The sequence below is a fragment of the Trachypithecus francoisi genome, unplaced genomic scaffold (assembly GCF_009764315.1).
Source record: "Trachypithecus francoisi isolate TF-2019V2 unplaced genomic scaffold, Tfra_2.0 Lachesis_group2, whole genome shotgun sequence".
NCBI lineage: Eukaryota > Metazoa > Chordata > Mammalia > Primates > Cercopithecidae > Trachypithecus > Trachypithecus francoisi.
Window position 1 is genome coordinate 178131411 of NW_022681465.1, and position 17215 is coordinate 178148625.

The following is a 17215-nucleotide window of genomic DNA, read 5'->3' on the forward strand; positions in this document are numbered from 1 at the left end:
ATTGACTGGAAGTTTTCTCTTTTTGTTTTATCTCTTCCAGGTTTTGGCATCAGGATGATGCTAGCCTCATAGAATCAGTTAGGGAGCATTCCCTCCTTTGTGATTTTTTGGGATAGTTTCTGTAGAAATGGCACCAGCTCTTCTTTGTACCTCTGGTAGAATTCAGTTGTGAATGCATCTGGTCCTGGGCTTTTTTTTTTTTTGGTTGGTAGGCAATTTATTCCTGCCTCAGTTTCAGAACTCATTATTGGTCTATTCAGGAATTCAATTTCTTCTTGGTTCGGTCTTGGGAGGGCATAGGTGTCCAGGAATTTATCCATTTCGTCTAGATTTTCTAGTTTATATGCACAGAGGTGTTTAATAGCATTCTCTGATGATTGTCTGTGTTTCTGTGGGGTCAGTGGTGATATCTCCTTATCATTTCTGATAGTGTTTGACTCTTCGCTCTTTTCTTCTTTGTCTGTCTAGAGGTCTATTTTAATTTTTTCAAAGAACCAGCTCCTAGATTTGTTGATTTCTTTTTGAAGGGTTATTTGTGTCTCTGTCTCCTTCAGTTCAGCTCTGATCTTGGTTATTTCTTGTCTTCTGCTATCTTTGGGATTTGTTTGTTCTTGGTTCTCCAGTTCTTTTAGTTGAGATGTTAGGTTGTTAACTTGAGATCTTTCTGGCTTTTTGGTGTGGGGATTGAGTGCTATAAATTTCCCTCTTAACACTGCTTTAGCTGCATCCCAGAGATTCTGCTACGTTGTCTCTTTGTTCTCATTATTTTCAAAGAACTTCTTGATTTCTGCCTTAATTTCATTATTTACCCAAGAGTCATTCAGGAGAAGGTTGCTCAATTTGCAGTGGTTTTGAGTTAAATTCTTTTTTTTTTTTTTTTTTTGAGACAGAGTCTCGCTCTGTCGCCCAATCTGGAGTTCAGTGGCCAGATCTCAGCTCACGGCAAGCTCCGCCTCCCAGGTTTACGCCATTCTCCTGCCTCAGCCTCCCAGGACTACAGGAACCCGCCACCTCGCCTGGCTAGTTTTTTGTATTTTTTAGTAGAGACGGGGTTTCACCGTGTTAGCCAGGATGGTCTCGATCTCCTGACCTCGTGATCCGCCCGTCTTGGCCTCCCAAAGTGCTGGGATTACAGGCTTGAGCCACCGCGCCCAGCCTTGAGTTAAATTCTTAATCTTGTGTTCTAATTTGATTGCATTATAGTCTAAAACTGCTTGTTATGATTTCAGTTCTTTTGCATTTGCTGAGGAGTGTTGTACTTCTGATTATGTAATCGGTTTTACAGTAAGTGCCACATAGTGATGAGAACAATGTGTATTCTGTTGCTATCAGGTCCACTTGATCCAAAGCTGAGTTCAGGTCCTGAATATCTCTGTTAATTTTCTATCTCAATTATCTGACTAACACTGACAGTGAGGTATTAAAGTCTCCTACTATTATTGTGTGGAAGTCGATGTCTCTTTGTAGGTCTCTAAGTACTTGCTTTTTGAATCTGAGTGTTCCTGAATTGGGCACATATATATTTAGAATAGTTAGCTCTTTTGTTGAATTGAACCCTTTACCATTATGTAATGCTCTTCATCTTTTTTGATCTTTGTTGGTTTAAAGTCTGTTTTGTCAGGAACTAGGATTTCAACCCCTGTTTTTTTTTTCTTTTTTTCTTATAGTTTCCATTTGGTTGGTAAATTGTCCTCCATCCCTTTATTTTGAGCCAATGTGTGTGTCTGCATTTGAGAGAGTCTCTTGAAGACAGCATACTGATGGGCAGCTTGCCATTCTCTGTCTTTTATTTGGGGCATTTAGCCTATTTACATTGAAGGTTACTAGTACTTTGTGTGAATTCGATCCTGCCATCATGATGCTAGCTGGATACTTTGCGGACTTACTTATTTGGGTGCTTCATAGTGTTAGTGGTCTGTGTACTTCGGTATGTTTTTGTAGTGGCTGGTAACGGCTTTTCCTTTCCATATTTAGTGCTTCCTTCAGGAGCTCTTGCAAGGCAGGCCTGGTGGTGATGAATTCCCTTAGCATTTGCTTGTCTGAAAAGGATCTTATTTCTCCTTCACTTATGAAGCTTGCTTTGGCCAGATACGAAATTCTAAGTTGGAAATTCTTTAAGAATGTTGAATATGGGCCCCCAATCTCTTCTGGCTTGTAGGATCTCTGCTGAGGGGTCTACTGTTAGTCAGATGGTTTTTTTTTTTCATAAGTGATCTGGCCTTTCTCTCTGGCTTCCCTTATCTTTTTTCTTTCATTTTGACCTTGGAGAATCTGATGATTTTGTGTCTTGGGGTAAACCTTCCTGTGGAGTACCTTACTGGGGATCCTCTGCATTTCCTGAATTTGAATGTTGGCCTGTCTTGCTAGGCTGAGGAAATTCTCCTGGATGATACCCGGAAGTATGTTTTCCAACTTGGTCCCATACTCCTCATCTCTTTCAGGTACCCCAATCAGTTGTAGGTTTGATCTCTTTACACAATCCCATATTCTCGGAGGTTTTGTTCATTCTTTTTCATTCATTCTTTTTATTAAAACTTTGCTTTTTTCAAACCTATAGCATATAGGTAATGACAACATTGTTTAAAAGGCTATTTTGGATCTTCATTTTCAACTTCCATTTCTTTGTTGTTGTTTTTATCTCCTGCTGCTTTCTCAGAGGCTTTTTTAGCATAACACTTCCACTCCTCGCCAATTCAAGGGGAATGCACCAGGGCGCCATATGCTCTCAGCCGCCCTTGCAGCAGCAGGGATAGATTCGTTCATGCTTCACCCTCTCTCTCTGGTTTTCCTTTAGGTCAGGTGTATGAGGCCTGGGTGAATGTTGTGGCTGTGGAACAGGACATAGCCAAGTGATTTATTCATTTCATGTGTTAACCCCCTGGGCTGTGAGCCAAGGACAATGTGAAAGCTACACAGAATAAATCCTTTAGAATTTCTGTTCCCTTGTTAAGAGACATGCAGGAAACAAAATTATATAACTGCATAATAGTGTTCTTATTATGGATCTGATTGAGAATTCTTAACAGATTAACAACACCCACAGTGGACATTAATATGTATAATTATCCTTTGTGGGGTATCTAGCAACTTTAAAAATTATGTCTGGGTTTTGGAATTGCTTGTTTTCAAGTTTCTTTCCCAAAAAGGTATTCTGGGGCTCAAACTACAAGATTTCCTGTTTGCTCAGAATGGAATGAATAGTAATAATAATATATTTCCAAAAGATACAGCATGATAAATATATTGCCCCTGTAAGGTGATAAACTGCGAATCTATTAAGTAGCTGGTCCTGTCTTATTAAACTAGGAGATAACATAATGGTATTATGTTTTCACTTCACAATCATTAGTTTATTCTAGATACATGTACCTGTTGGCCATTTTTGAATTGCAGAAAGTCACGTAAATTTTTAGCATTACACAAAACAATCTTCTCAGTGCTGATGTACAGTAAATAGTGTTCTGCTTTCAAATACAGTATTTTACTTGGTTAATGTAGTCATACAGAGAAACGACTTTTATATAAAATTGTTCCCCTGAAAATCTATATATGGTGAATAATTTTTCATAGAAATTGTTCAGTTCACTAAAGATACAAACTGGAAGACTTGGAATGTTACATTTTTTCCTAGGAGAATAGCCTATCTTTTAGCATTCATATTGCTTTTTTCTTTAGAGTCATATTCAGATTTCAGAACATCTGTGATTATTATTCCTGTTAAGCAGCAGAAAAAAATGATTTCTTTCTAGATAGTGTTTCAGGGAATAGTTGTATTTTTCTCTAATAAGTTACTAGATATGGTTTTTAGAATTCATTCAGCATTTTAGAATTATTTTAAAAGTTTAAATTATAAATGAGTCCATTTAGAATTTCCATAAATAAGCAAATGAAATCAAGTTCCAAGTAAATGATACTCATTACATTGATGACTTTGTATAAAATAATGAAAGGACTGTAAAATGGCTATTATTTGCATATACCATGTTGAGTATATATAATAAAGGAATGGGTATCATAAGAAAGCAATTTGTTTTCTTCTAGTGTCATTTTAACATTTATATCTTTATTATATCTTTATTTAGTGACATCTTGCCTATAAAAATGGATCTGTCAGCAAGTCTACTATTTTTCTCAGACCTATAAGAGACTCCAGTCTCAAGAAAAATACTGCAAAGTAGTTCCACTTTTAAAAAGTAATAATGAAATAATAGAATTATTAAAGCATGATAAGTATTACATAAAATGTAAAATTTGAAACCAGAACAGTACTTAATGGAAAAGCTTTCAACACAGGTTGAAATTCTGACAATTCAGGCAATATTATCCAAAGGAAGTTTAAAGTATACAAGAACTTATAACAAAAAAGCTGTAGCATCATCAGAAAACTTTGTCAGTTTGGGAATATGCTTTTTTCTTTTTTTTTTTTTTGAGACAGAGTCTTGCTCCTTCACCCAGGTTGGAGTGCGGTGGCGCAATCTCGGTTTATTGCAAGCTCCGCCTCCCAGGTTCACACCATTCTCCTGCCTCAGCCTCCTGAGTAGCTGGGACTACAGGTGCCCGCCACCATGCCCGGCTAATTTTTTGTATTTTTAGTAGAGACGGAGTTTCACCGTGTTGGCCAGGATGGTCTCGATCTCCTGACCTTGAGATCCGCCTGCCTCGGCCTCCCAAAGTGCTGGTATTACAGGCGTGAGCCACCATGCCTGGCCTGGAAAGATGCTTTTAAATTCATAATAACTGAAGGAAGATCACCTAAATCCACAGATCTAGATTCTGGATCCATAGTTCTCTAAAGGGGCCTCTGACTGGACTTTAGGGGACCCATGAGCAAGAGCACAAGTGCATTTTTCTGCCAAGCAGGAAGCATCTGAGATTTCACCTGATGTGCTGAGTGGTCAGTACTGGAAAAGCTTAAAATCTTTGGAATACTCGAATATGATACTTTAGCTGTTGATCCTCAACAGTTAACACAGCTTGCCAACCATATTTAGTATACAGTATATTTTTTATATGTTATTCCAAAAAAGAAATTACAATATATTCAGTAGACTCCACATCTTTTAAGAGAGATTATCCTTTCTAAGATGTCAAATCCTTGCGGAACAGCACATGAAAAGGTGGTTCTCTCCTCCAGGTGATTTTGTCTCGAGGGATTTTTGGTTGTCACAAGTTGGGGGCAGTGCTACTGGCATCTAATATGTAGAAGTCAAGTATGGTGATAAACATCCAGAACACACAGGACAGCCCCACACAAAAAAGAATTATTCAGCCAAAAGGTCACGAGTGCCAAGGCTGAGAGGCCCTGGAATACAGTAACTACACGATAAAACCAACCTGGAATGTCTCCCAGATGAAACTGGTTGACCTCAGTGAACTTCACAGCATATTTTCTATCAGCGGTGGTGGATGGCAGTGTGATACTGTAAATCTTGTACTCAAAGTCTTTGTCTTTTCTAACTCTTAAAATGTTTTAATAATTAAGATAGGGAATATCAATATTCCAACATAATATTTAGAGAAACTATATGCTTCCTTCTTAAGAGGAAATTAAAATCTGCTTATGAAACATGGAGAAGTCTGCCCAAACATGCTAACTTGGCTTTCTTATTTGTGATTCTGTCACTTTTTTTTTTTTCTGTTAAGATTTACAGGCAAACATATGGGTGACATGACATTTAAGGTATTTTTCTGCCTAATATCTTAAGTGTAGCATTAACTTAATTCCTGAGAAAATGCATAATCTTCATGGTAAAATAATATGGATTACAAGGGTCTTAATGCAAGTGTTCTTTTGAATATGATAAAACTTGTGACTTTAAAACACAAACTGTGCCAGCATAGAGCCCTGAAAGGACGAAACACGCACATGATGTAATACGCAAAACAGCTGCTCCAATTTATGGATTAGATGTAGACTAATTTCATATGCACGTATTTTTACCTCTCGTAGATCTTTAAAAGGCAAAAGGAACCCAGGCCTTTATTTAGCTCCTCATTGACCTTTTTCCCTGCACACTCTCATACAGGGATGTTCACAAGTTTTGAGAACAAATTTAGGAGTTTGAAGAAAACGGGAGTAAATCATGGAGAGTAGAAGACGTTCCAAAGTGGTAACTGTAGGCTGAAAATGTAGCATCTGAACCTGGGAGGCTCTGACTGTCTACTATAAATGTGGACCTACTACCTGCAGTGAAGTAGCACAGTAGTGTCTGATAGGTAAGACTTAGCATGAGCAGTCAATTGCAATTCATGTTTTCATTTCTTAAGTATAATCTTTATAAATATATATTTGCATTAAAATGACTGGCCTATTAGGAAGTATTAACCAAATTAAACAAGATTACTTTTAAATATACAACCAAAATCAAGAGTGAGTGAAACCACTGAAAGGTGGAACTATGCTTGAAATATCTATTGATTCATTTATGGGTAAAGTTACCAAGTTGACAATGTATTTTGTTATTTCCAGCAACAGCCTGATTGCATTCCACATTGGGCAGTTATTACACAGCAAGATGACTCTATTATAAAATAATTTTTAGTTATTTTTGACTTTGGTATTTGTCTCAAGTGACTATCAAGAAAGGCTAAAAATTGAGTCTAATAAAAACCTTTCTCTTCTTGCATAGTTTTCTACCTTGATCTGGTGACTTTGAGCAAGTTACCTAACTCCTTTGTGTCTTAGTTTCCACATTTATAAAATGGCCAGAATAACAGCACTTCCCTCATAAAGCTGTTATGAGGATGAAGTGAGTTTATACACATGGCACACTTGGAGCAGTTCCTGGCACAGAAAGTGCTCTTAAACACTGTGATTACTGTTTTCTTCTGCTAATAATTGGACAGTGGTTGCCCAACTGGATGGTATACTATTTTTAACATCTCTTCTATGGCCTGTAAGTCAAGAAAAGAGCCTGTTTCTAGCCCTGCCTAGGGCTTCTAAAAGTTAGTAGTGATTTCATATTTGTCTTTGCGACCTTGTCTTGAGAACAGTGACTTGATCTTAGAAGTCCAGTAAAACATTTTCAATCACCTTCCCATCAAATTACTATTTTACATTAATAGTATGTTCCTTCCTACTCAATCCAATAGTTGGTCTCTTCTTGTATACCACACTTAAATCTAAAGAAGTAGGCATACCTAACATTTATGTGACTTGCCTTCATCCAAATACCAAGACTGCTCAATTACTTCCTAACTGACCTAAAGTTAGAAATAGTCTATTCTCAAAATGTGATAAAATGGAATTGATTCCAAGAATGCCTATACTTTCAAACCATATCATTTCAGCTTCAGATGTCAAAATAAAAACCCTATTTCCTAACAGTGAAAAAAACACAATAATATTCTTTCTTTGAATATATATGGGTAGTGACTTACTCTTTTAGTCAGCTGAGTATCCATCATGAAATTGTGCACGTGTTTTTCTGCTTTGGTAAGTTCTAGCTTCCTTGCCACTACAGCTACCACCAGGGCTGTGCAACCAGCACCCTGAAAACAAGGAGAGAAGAGAAATCCAAAGCGTTACTACTTTGTGTCTCAGACACATTAGAAAATGTTTTGCATCAAATGTAAAAGTTTCTCAGGATTAAAAAAATAGCCTTCAATAAGTATTACAGAAAATGTGTGATCAACAAATGTAAGCAATGTGCCTTAAACTGGGATTAAAAATTTAGTTTACATATTTTAAGAACAAAAGCATATTTGGAGAAAACATTTCCATTACAAGAAATAAATGGCCTAAAAGCAACTTGGTGACTTTTTAAAAAACAGAGCAAATCAGTTATATACCTATAATTATAATAGAAACAAAGAACAAATGAGTAGATTAGCATAAATGTATATGGAGTAGAAATAAAAATTTTTCTGTAAAGAATAAACCTCTAATCTTAAGAAGAGATCAGCAGGCCTTCAAGGTGATCAACTGCAATGCACCAGGAATCAAAGCAATAAATTATCTCAGCATATACACAGCTTCAGAGTATTCCACACACACAAGAGGAAGGATAACAGGAAGATCACAGTGATCTTAACTTGGGCAACAGAGATATATGAAGTGCTGAAGGTAAGGGGTAACCATTATACTATTTTATAAGTTTACTAACATGACATGAGGAAAGGCACAGGTCATCTTCATTTTGAAAAAACCAGCAGTGTTCCTTTTTGAATTACAGACCATTGTTCTGATCTCTTGAAAAAGAGAGTCTGTGTGGTGCTCCCGCTTTGTGATCAAGTTGTGCTCATTCCAAGTTGTGAGAGTTTTCTTTGCTGAAAGACCAGTAACTACTTGCTGGGGCCACTGATTGGAGGGCCCAGGCAAGGTCAAGGTGCTGCAGCCACTTCATCAGTCCTGGGCATGGGGAACCTCCCAGCAGGGAAGGGGGCATGTGAGGAACTAGCTCAGGGGTCTGTGAAAGGGAAGTCACACCTCCAGGGAGAATCTCAACCCTGAGAGGACCTCAGGGGTCTGTGAAAGGGAAGTCACACCTCCAGGGAGAATCTCAACCCTGAGAGGACCTCAGGGGTCTGTGAAAGGGAAGTCACACCTCCAGGGAGAATCTCAACCCTGAGAGGACCTCAGGGGTCTGTGAAAGGGAAGTCACACCTCCAGAGAGAATCTCAACCCTGAGAAGACCACAGAGCCATCGACATTGCCCAGCTAGTCTCAACAAACAGATAACAATGTAAATAGCAGGACACAGGCAGAGACCACTGGGTAGAGGCACAGAAAGTAGATGTGATTTAGCTATTGAGTTATAGACCAGAGAATGCATCTTTGGGCTTACTGCATGAGTTGCTGCAACAAATCTGGCAGGAGGGACAAGATTGAGGAGAAAAGGAGAAAAATAAATATACTACCTGATCATCATGATCATGGAAACATGGCCACAATGAGCAGCCAATACTGCTTTAATATATTTCCAGAGGGCTTCAATAGCCTGTTCCATCTTGTTCTATGAAGAAATCAGTATCCTCAGAAAGAAAGTGCTACTGATCACATGATCAGAGAAAGAGGTTGCCAAGTATTTAGACATTCTGATTTAGCCCTCTGATTTTAAAGATGAGACAACTAAAGCAGAGTAAATTACTATTCAGTTATAAACCTTGATTAGCATTGACATATTTCCTACTCTTTACTTCATCTCTTAATATCTATATCTATATTTAGGATCACATACAGTTGAATCTCCATATCCATGGATTCAACTGGATTGAAAATATTTGGGTAAAAAAATGGATGGTTGCATCTATACTGAACATTATAGACTGTTTTCTTTTGTAATTATTCCTTAAACAATAACAAGACTGTTTAGCAACTATTTGCACAGCATTTACATTGTGTGAAGTATCATAAGTAATCTAGAGATTAAAATACACAGGAGGATGTACCTAGGTTACATGCAAGTAATACATTATTTTATAAAGGACTTGAGCATCCGTGAATTTTGGTATTCATGGCAGGAAGTGGGGTTCTGGCACTGAACCCCCATCAATACTAAGGGATGACTGTATATTCTTATTTGTGATTATTCCATAGTCATGATGCATTATGAAGCACTGTATTTCAAAGCAAGACAGGAAATTCAAATTCACCTATTTTATATGATACAGTGTGAATGTCTAAAAATCGAGCAATATGGTTAATTATCAAAATAATCAACATTGTTCCTATTTTGTAACTGGCATAACTTTTAAATTGGTAGTTTTTAACCTTGACTATAAACTAGAATCACTTGGAGAGTTTGTAAAATTCCTAGTGCTGAGACTGTGTGCCTCACAGCAAATCTTCATCTCCAGGGATAAAATCCACATGTCTGAATTTTTTTTTAAAGTTCTCCAGGTGATCCCAAGGTACAGTCACTGGTTTAGATAAAGGAGGATATGGAGTGACTATGACAAGCTCCATTAACCTTCTATTAAAACAAGAGGGTCAAAATTCTTATAAGAGTCATTTGACTGACTTATGAAGACATTGAAGAAGTGATAAACAAGGTAAGTAAACGCAGACGGTGTGATGTTATTTTGATGTTTTGTGCCATATGCAGACAATGAAAGCAATTTTTTGACAATGAAACCCGTATTTTAGATATGGGTACCAGTGAAAGAAAAGAATGCCCTTTGGAAGCATCTCTACCCATTTTATTGACTTTCAAACATCTACCATGAAGTCTAAAGAGTTCTAGCAGGCTGATGAGACCAAATCAGTGACCACTCATGATAGCACATGCTGGACAAACACAGGCTAGCCTTTTGCAGATAAGCTCCTAGGTACGACTCCTCAATCGCTGGGTTCTATGGGAACTTGGCAGCTCAGGGCAGCAATGGTTCTTTAATAAGCAGAGGTCATAAAAACCTGAGGGGCTCCTAACTACTAGAGAGACAGCCATGAGAGGGTAATTGGCATAAGAAGTTGAATATTGTTCTCCCCTGGCAGGTGGCCTCTGCTGAGATCTTTCTGGAAAGAAATCAAAATCCTAACAGGAATGGAAAATCACTGGAATCAAGAGCCTTGGACAGTGGATTTTTATTTGTGTTTATTCTTAGGCTCCATTCTTTTCTGCTACTGGCCCGTTTCTCACCGGGTGTCGTCTAAGACATGGGCATTAAAAACGAGTACCTCTGTTGCAAATTGGAAAAGAAATTAATCCAATAATTTAGTAATTATCAAAACTATTATCTATATACCTCACTCCATTATCCCAACTCTGCCCCTGTAAGTCATACCCCCAGAACCACTTAGAAAACTTTTTGTTCAAATACAAACCCCTTAACTCTTTAAGTTTTATTTCAGTGAGGAAAACCATAAACTTACATCTCCCTAGATTATTAAGTCGTAAGATAATGTGATATGTATAGAATCACATTTCAAAAAAGTAACCTTTATTTTTTAATTTTTAGAGTTATGCAAGATGAAGCTGGCTCATTTCCGAAAGCTTTCTAGGTTCAAGGTAAATTCCTGCCAACACATTCATGGTTCTAGTAATTTAAGTAATGGCATATTATTATTGTCCATCCAGTGTCTATTTTGAGGACGATTCTGTTTCATCAAATGAATAAGAATGGAAATAAGTATGATTTTACAACATTTTCTCCAAAGCTTGTCACCACCACAATCGATGTAGAAACAGTTGGGACTAACATATGTTACTCTCTGAAATTAAAATCCCTGTATGCATTTAACAAGATGAGTCATATTCCTTTCACCAAAGTCAGAAAATGTATCCTGGTTACTTTTCTCTCATTTCATTTATCTTCTTAGAAAAAACTTAAGCAAAATCACTAACCTGCCACTTCAAGATGCTTGGGCATCTAAAAAGAAAATGAAGAAAATGCAGTGTATTTCAGAAGGCAATATATTAAAATCAAAGGTTTAGGTTTCCCTTGGCGTGTTTATCATCTTTCCTTCTAATAGAGAAGATGTTGAAAGAGAGAAAACGGGGTAAGTTAAGAGGGGCAGAGGGAGAAGGACTTTGCTTTAGAAAAGGTAAGTAATGACAAGTGTTGTTAATGTTTACTACCCTAAGCCAAGCCAGATCAAACTGAAAAGACAAATGACAATTAGTTACTATTACCTGTATACCTCTAGGGAAATCCCAACATGTGGGGATAGTCTTAGATGCTGCCAAGTTAAAATTAAAATGTAGTGCTTTTCTCCACTGTATTCTTCTCCATTACAGCACAGAAACTGTAAGCCCTTGGATGTAAAAGAAGTTCAGGTATCCCATTTCCCTCAAAATCATGTATCACGTAATATTTGAAAAATTAAAATAAGTGACATATTTTTACCCTAAATCATCTACTTATGCTGATCCTGCAAATACTTGCAAGAATCATTTTGAAAAACCATTTTGGGATCAAGCTTTAATAACAAGGATACAAGCCTATGAAAAAGAGAAATTCCTTCATATAGCACACTGAGGAAAGGTTTTGATTATTGCAACTTTGCAAAAGACATCTTCAAAAGATTCAACATAATAATGAAATTTATATCTTTTAAAGAAATTCCAGAATCTTTACCACTACAGAGAATGGCTCTGATAAAAAACACTAATATTCAAAATATTCTAGTCTTAAAGTATCCTCCTGTGGGATTTATAATAGCTCCTAAAAGTTAAAAATTCAGTTTGATAGCCAGTTTATTAGACTATAATTAAAATTTATCAAAATAGTTAATTTGAAAAAAATCACGCTTTTATGTAAAAATAAAACAGCTTTAAGATCTTTCACAAATCAGCTTGCCCTCCAAAAGTAAGGTAAAACAAATACCTCAACCCATTGCCTGTTTTTCTGTCCCTGGGGCTGACTGACTCAATGTCCTAGAACCATAAAAACATTTTTACTATACTTGACTGACATAAATAATTATTCTTTCATAAAAATATGTGAAACAATCAATTCTGGCAAATAACACGTTATAAACCACTCTGCTTTAATATTATATCCCATAGGAGTTCTGCAAGGTTTCCTCAGGTCATGAAAATAAATAAGGAAGATTTGAAGACAAATTCTATCAAAAATGCCCTCTGAGTGTCTTAAAATACAAGTTGATATTTGCTCTAGAGGGTGGAGGTCAATTTCAAATGTCCTCATTGTAAGGGAAGCGGGGAAAGTGTGTGGTGTTTGAGCCCAGTGATTAAGCCTGGGCCTGCACAACCCAAGCCTCCTTTATAGTGATTTGCTTGTTCAGCTCATTCTTCTACTTTTAGGAAACTGGTCATCAACAATGAGTCATCCCTTGGTTTAAATCTCCTGATCGCAACAGTGCCAGTGTGACTGCAGGTACTTCAGAGATAGGAAAGGCAGCTCTGCCAATTAAAAGTGCTGATAGTTTAGAAAAATTAGGTGAAATTCTGGAGTCCATGAGCTGTGTGCTAAAAGATCACAACTTCCAGCTATACTTTCCTGTACCTGGAAGAAAGCAGCTGTCGTATTTCTTAAGAAATTTTTTTTGCCATCCACTTATGAAATTTCTTGGGGGGAAGTGAAGATCCCTAAGAAAGGGCATTGGTGGGGAATTTAGCCTTATGACTGAAAAGACCCATCACCCCTCCAGCTGCTCTGCACAAAATAGAAACTATTGTAAGAATTTCAAGATACATTCTTGGCACCGGGGCTTTATTTGATGAGATTCAGTGAACACACCAGAAAGAACCAAAAAGCAAGCAAATCGAAAGTTAAAACCTCTTCAACATTATTTGATACTAAACACCCAATGTCAAAGTGTATAAGACATTTAAAAAAATCCTTGAGTGTTTTCCACACTCAAACATTCAACACCTAGGAATGGCTTCAGATCAGTTTCGCATGATTTCTATGTACACTGGAAGGGGAAAACAAATCCTCAGATGGAAAGAGAGAAAGTTACAGGAAGAGGAGTATAATCGGACCTTAGGTTTCGCATTCTTTCGTACCAATCATTTCTTTTTTATGAGCTGTAGCTAATTTGTGCTGTTTCGGAACACCCGCTTACCGACTTAACAGGGTAGCGTTACTGCTCTTCAGGATGCAAACTGTTTAACTGACAACTGACGGAGTCACCATGTGATGTTGAACTAACATATACACCATGGAATACTATGCAGCCATCAAAAAGGATGAGTTTGCGTCCTTTGTAGGGACATGGATGCAGCTGGAAACCATCATTCTTAGCAAACTATCACAAGAAGAGAAAACCAAACACCGCATGTTCTCACTCATAGGTGGGAACTGAACAATGAGATCACTTGGACTCGGGAAGGGGAACATCACACACTGGGGCCTATCATGGGGAGGGGGGAGGAGGGAGGGATTGCATTGGGGAGTTATACATGATATAAACGTTATGCACATGTACCCTAGAACTTAAAGTATAATAAAAAATAAAAAAAAAAAAAAAAAAAAAAAAAATAAAGTGGCAAATAAAAAAAAAAAAAAAAAGATTTCTTCAGCACAGGGCAAAGTTAATGTGGAAAGATTATCATCAAATCTTAAGGAAAAGGCAAGGCTGCGTAAAGACTTCCGTCCTGAACTGACTTGTTTTTTTGCTCCTTGAATAAAATTTTAAAATGTAATTAGCACAGTGATTTTCAAATTGCTATGAACTGCAAAAGCTTTACGCGGTGCTTCTGTTTGCCTAGAACTACTAGTGGGATGGAAGAAACCTAAATCACTCATGTCTGAAATGTTCTTAGTTTTGTTGAGGGAGTCATGCTAGATGTTGTCAAAGTCTAGTGGTTTATAAATCATTATGAGAGAACCATTTATTGAATAACAACCTGCATCCCTAGGAATGAACAGATATTACTAGATATTTAAAGATAATTAAGCCAAAAAATCCAGTCATCCATACTGTAGTCAAAAGGCTACCAAAAGTCACCATAATTTTACAGAAATAGAGAAGCAAAAAGAACAAACGAGAAATCATCCCATTGTTTATCATGACCTTTACAATAATAAAGAGTCAGGTCCTCAGTACTTCCTCAAATAGCAGAAAGGTAGAAGAATAAACAGAAAACAAGTAATTACAACCATAATGGTTTTCTCTCGAAGAGTACTGAGTGATTTTCTTCTATTAGGCAATCCCATGACTTATTTTATAAAAATATTAATAATAAGAGATCTTGGTCTCTTAAGCTTTAATTCCCATATTGGTCTTGGATTTCTACATTCTCCATAGGCGTGTCTAGGTCACTTCCATCCATATGCTCTTGATCCCTAAGGAGCTGATGTGAGATGTAATCAATTACCAGAAGTGAATCCCAGGAAGACTGCCCTGTAGCCTAACTCCATGGGAATCTGCTTAGTCTAGAAGAAGAGATAATCCAACTCTACAAAGCATCCCAAATAGGTTACTCAAATATTAGTGAATTTCTCTGTATGCAAGTAAATCAATTTTGATCAAGTCAGTTAGGAAATAAGTCTGATCCTTATGAAGGAGAGGAAATGGAGCTCCTCAAGCTCAGAATAGAAGGACTCTTTTTACCATGAGCTTACAGGGCTGGAACAAAGTCATCATAAATTCCATTATGTATAATATTTTTGTATCCACATATATTTAATGGTACTATAACCTCTTTTTTTTTTTTTGAGACAGAGTTTTGCTCTTGTTGCTGAGGCTAGAGTGCAATGGTGCAATCTCAGCTCACCACAACCTCTGCCTCCTGGGTTCAAGCGATTCTCCTGCCTCAGCCTCCCAAGTAGCTCGGATTACAGGCATGTGCCACCACACCCGGCCAATTTTTTAGTAGAGACAGGGTTTCTCCATGTTGGTCAGGCTGGTCTCGAACTCCCAACCTCAGGTGATTCACCTGCCTCGGCCTCCCAAAGTGTTGGGATTACAGACATGAGCCATGGTGCCAGGCCATAACCTCTCTTTTTTAAGCAAAGTAAGATCAATAGTGAAACCTAAGCAAGAGGCAGTTCAAGAAGGTAAATAAAAGATTTGTACTATCAGATGAGACTCTGAAGGAACAATTTTTGAGACACGAGGAACAAGAAAATATCAAGGAACGATAAACATTTTGTAAAACCCGGGCAAGGTTAACCTCAAATTTGGCTCTCATTCCATGGCAAATAAGCTTGTACACATGACCCTTGAGTCACACCTGATTCGAGAATAAAAGAGGGTACCATCTCCACAAAAAGTAACACTAAGGAGGTTGTTTCTAAGAAGCACTAGGGGAAAGACTCCTCTGCAATTACCAGTTTTTATAAACAGCATCATTTATATCCCTTGTGGGATTCTTATGGGCCTTCTAAAAATACGTCTATGCAAATTACATTTCCCAAAGCATTATACCACATAATAAAATGCTATTATTTGAGGAATAAAAGGGAAGTGATCCAATAGTAAACAGATAATACAGCATACCAAGTATTATATTGTTTTAAAAGTTTACTATAAATAAAACTATCATTTTTCTTTTAAAAGCAAATAATGTTAAAACATGCCCCCAAATTATATTTTCTACAATTGGGACTTGAAATGGCCATCTCGTTACTACTGGGACATGAAAATTGACCCTATATTTTTATTTTCAAAGTTAGCTGCCTTATCCCAGTTGAACACTACTGAGGCGTAGAAGGATGCTGCCTCCCTGTCTACGCCAAGGGCACTCTTTCCTTCCCATTTAGCTGTGACTCTTGGAGCAGTCTTCCCAGGCGGCTTCTACAAGGGTGTGCACCCTCCACTGGCCACCACTCAGAGGCCCTCAAATGGCAAGCCTCTGCACTCTCCTGCCAGCCTGTGAGTGAATACAGTTAGAGGTGTTGAACAGGGTGCCTGATTTCAGAAATTCTGAGATTTTGGAACTTGCAGCACTCGTTCACATCCTCTTGTAGACAGAAACCTCACAAGGATCAAGATGACACTCTTTGCAGTAAGCAAACATTACAAAGTAGGTAAAGAATGCAGACAAGCGTAGGTCATTGAAAACTGTGCACCAACAATTTGAAACTACCTCTGGCTTAAATATTTAGAAGTTCATACCATATTATAATCACAGCTTGCTAGCCTCCGACTTCCTATACCTAAAACAAATGGAGCAAAAAAGCGGTCCTGGCTAGTCATGTGTGGAGGGGCAAAAAAGATGTCTGAGCCTGTTAGGCACGCCAGCCAGAAGAATGATGGCATGTCAGCAGCAGACCTTTCCCAAGTGTTCTACAAGACCTGGCCTCCTGTCCCTGCCTCATGCCAGGCCGCTTTCCCCTTTTGCTCTGTGTACTCCTGGCCCAATGACCTGGCTCCAATGTACTGAGCTCCTTCTTGCCTCATTGCCTTCAAATAAACCATGTCCTCTTCCTGGAATGCTCTTCCCACCTCGCTCCCTGGGTACGCACCCTCCTCACCTCACCATAAAAGTCAATTTTCTAGCGATGACTTCTCTGAGTAGATCCCATCCCTCTCCCCCAGGCACAAAACAGGTTAGAAGCTTTACTAGTTCACAGATGTAATGAACCATAATTTTTAAAATGTAAGTCTTCCCTCGTAAGCTCCACGAAGGCAGGGCAGTAAGTTTCTATCTTCTTTTGGTGTATTCCTAGAACCTAGGTCAGTGCCTGGCACTCAACAAACATTTGTTAAAAGAAAAATAAATATTATAATTAATATATCTTTAACCCTTCAATACATTTCAAGATAGTTATTATGGGTCATATTCTACAATTTACTCAAATTTGCACAGCTAGTAGGAGACGGGAGGACACAGACTTAAAGGACTTCCTGACTCTGAAGCCA

At 37.8% G+C, this 17215-nt stretch overlaps 1 protein-coding gene across 6 annotated transcripts in view; it reads right to left on the reverse strand.

Moving 5' to 3' along the window:
• The window catches only part of KCNN2 (potassium calcium-activated channel subfamily N member 2), a 139791-nt gene that overhangs the window by 13151 nt on the left and 109425 nt on the right, over positions 1–17215 (reverse strand). For all 6 annotated transcript variants that reach the window (XM_033181523.1, XM_033181524.1, XM_033181525.1 and 3 more), the window contains one exon: positions 7381–7491. In XM_033181523.1, coding sequence (XP_033037414.1) covers positions 7381–7491 — 111 coding nt within the window. The remainder of the gene's footprint in view (positions 1–7380; positions 7492–17215) is intronic.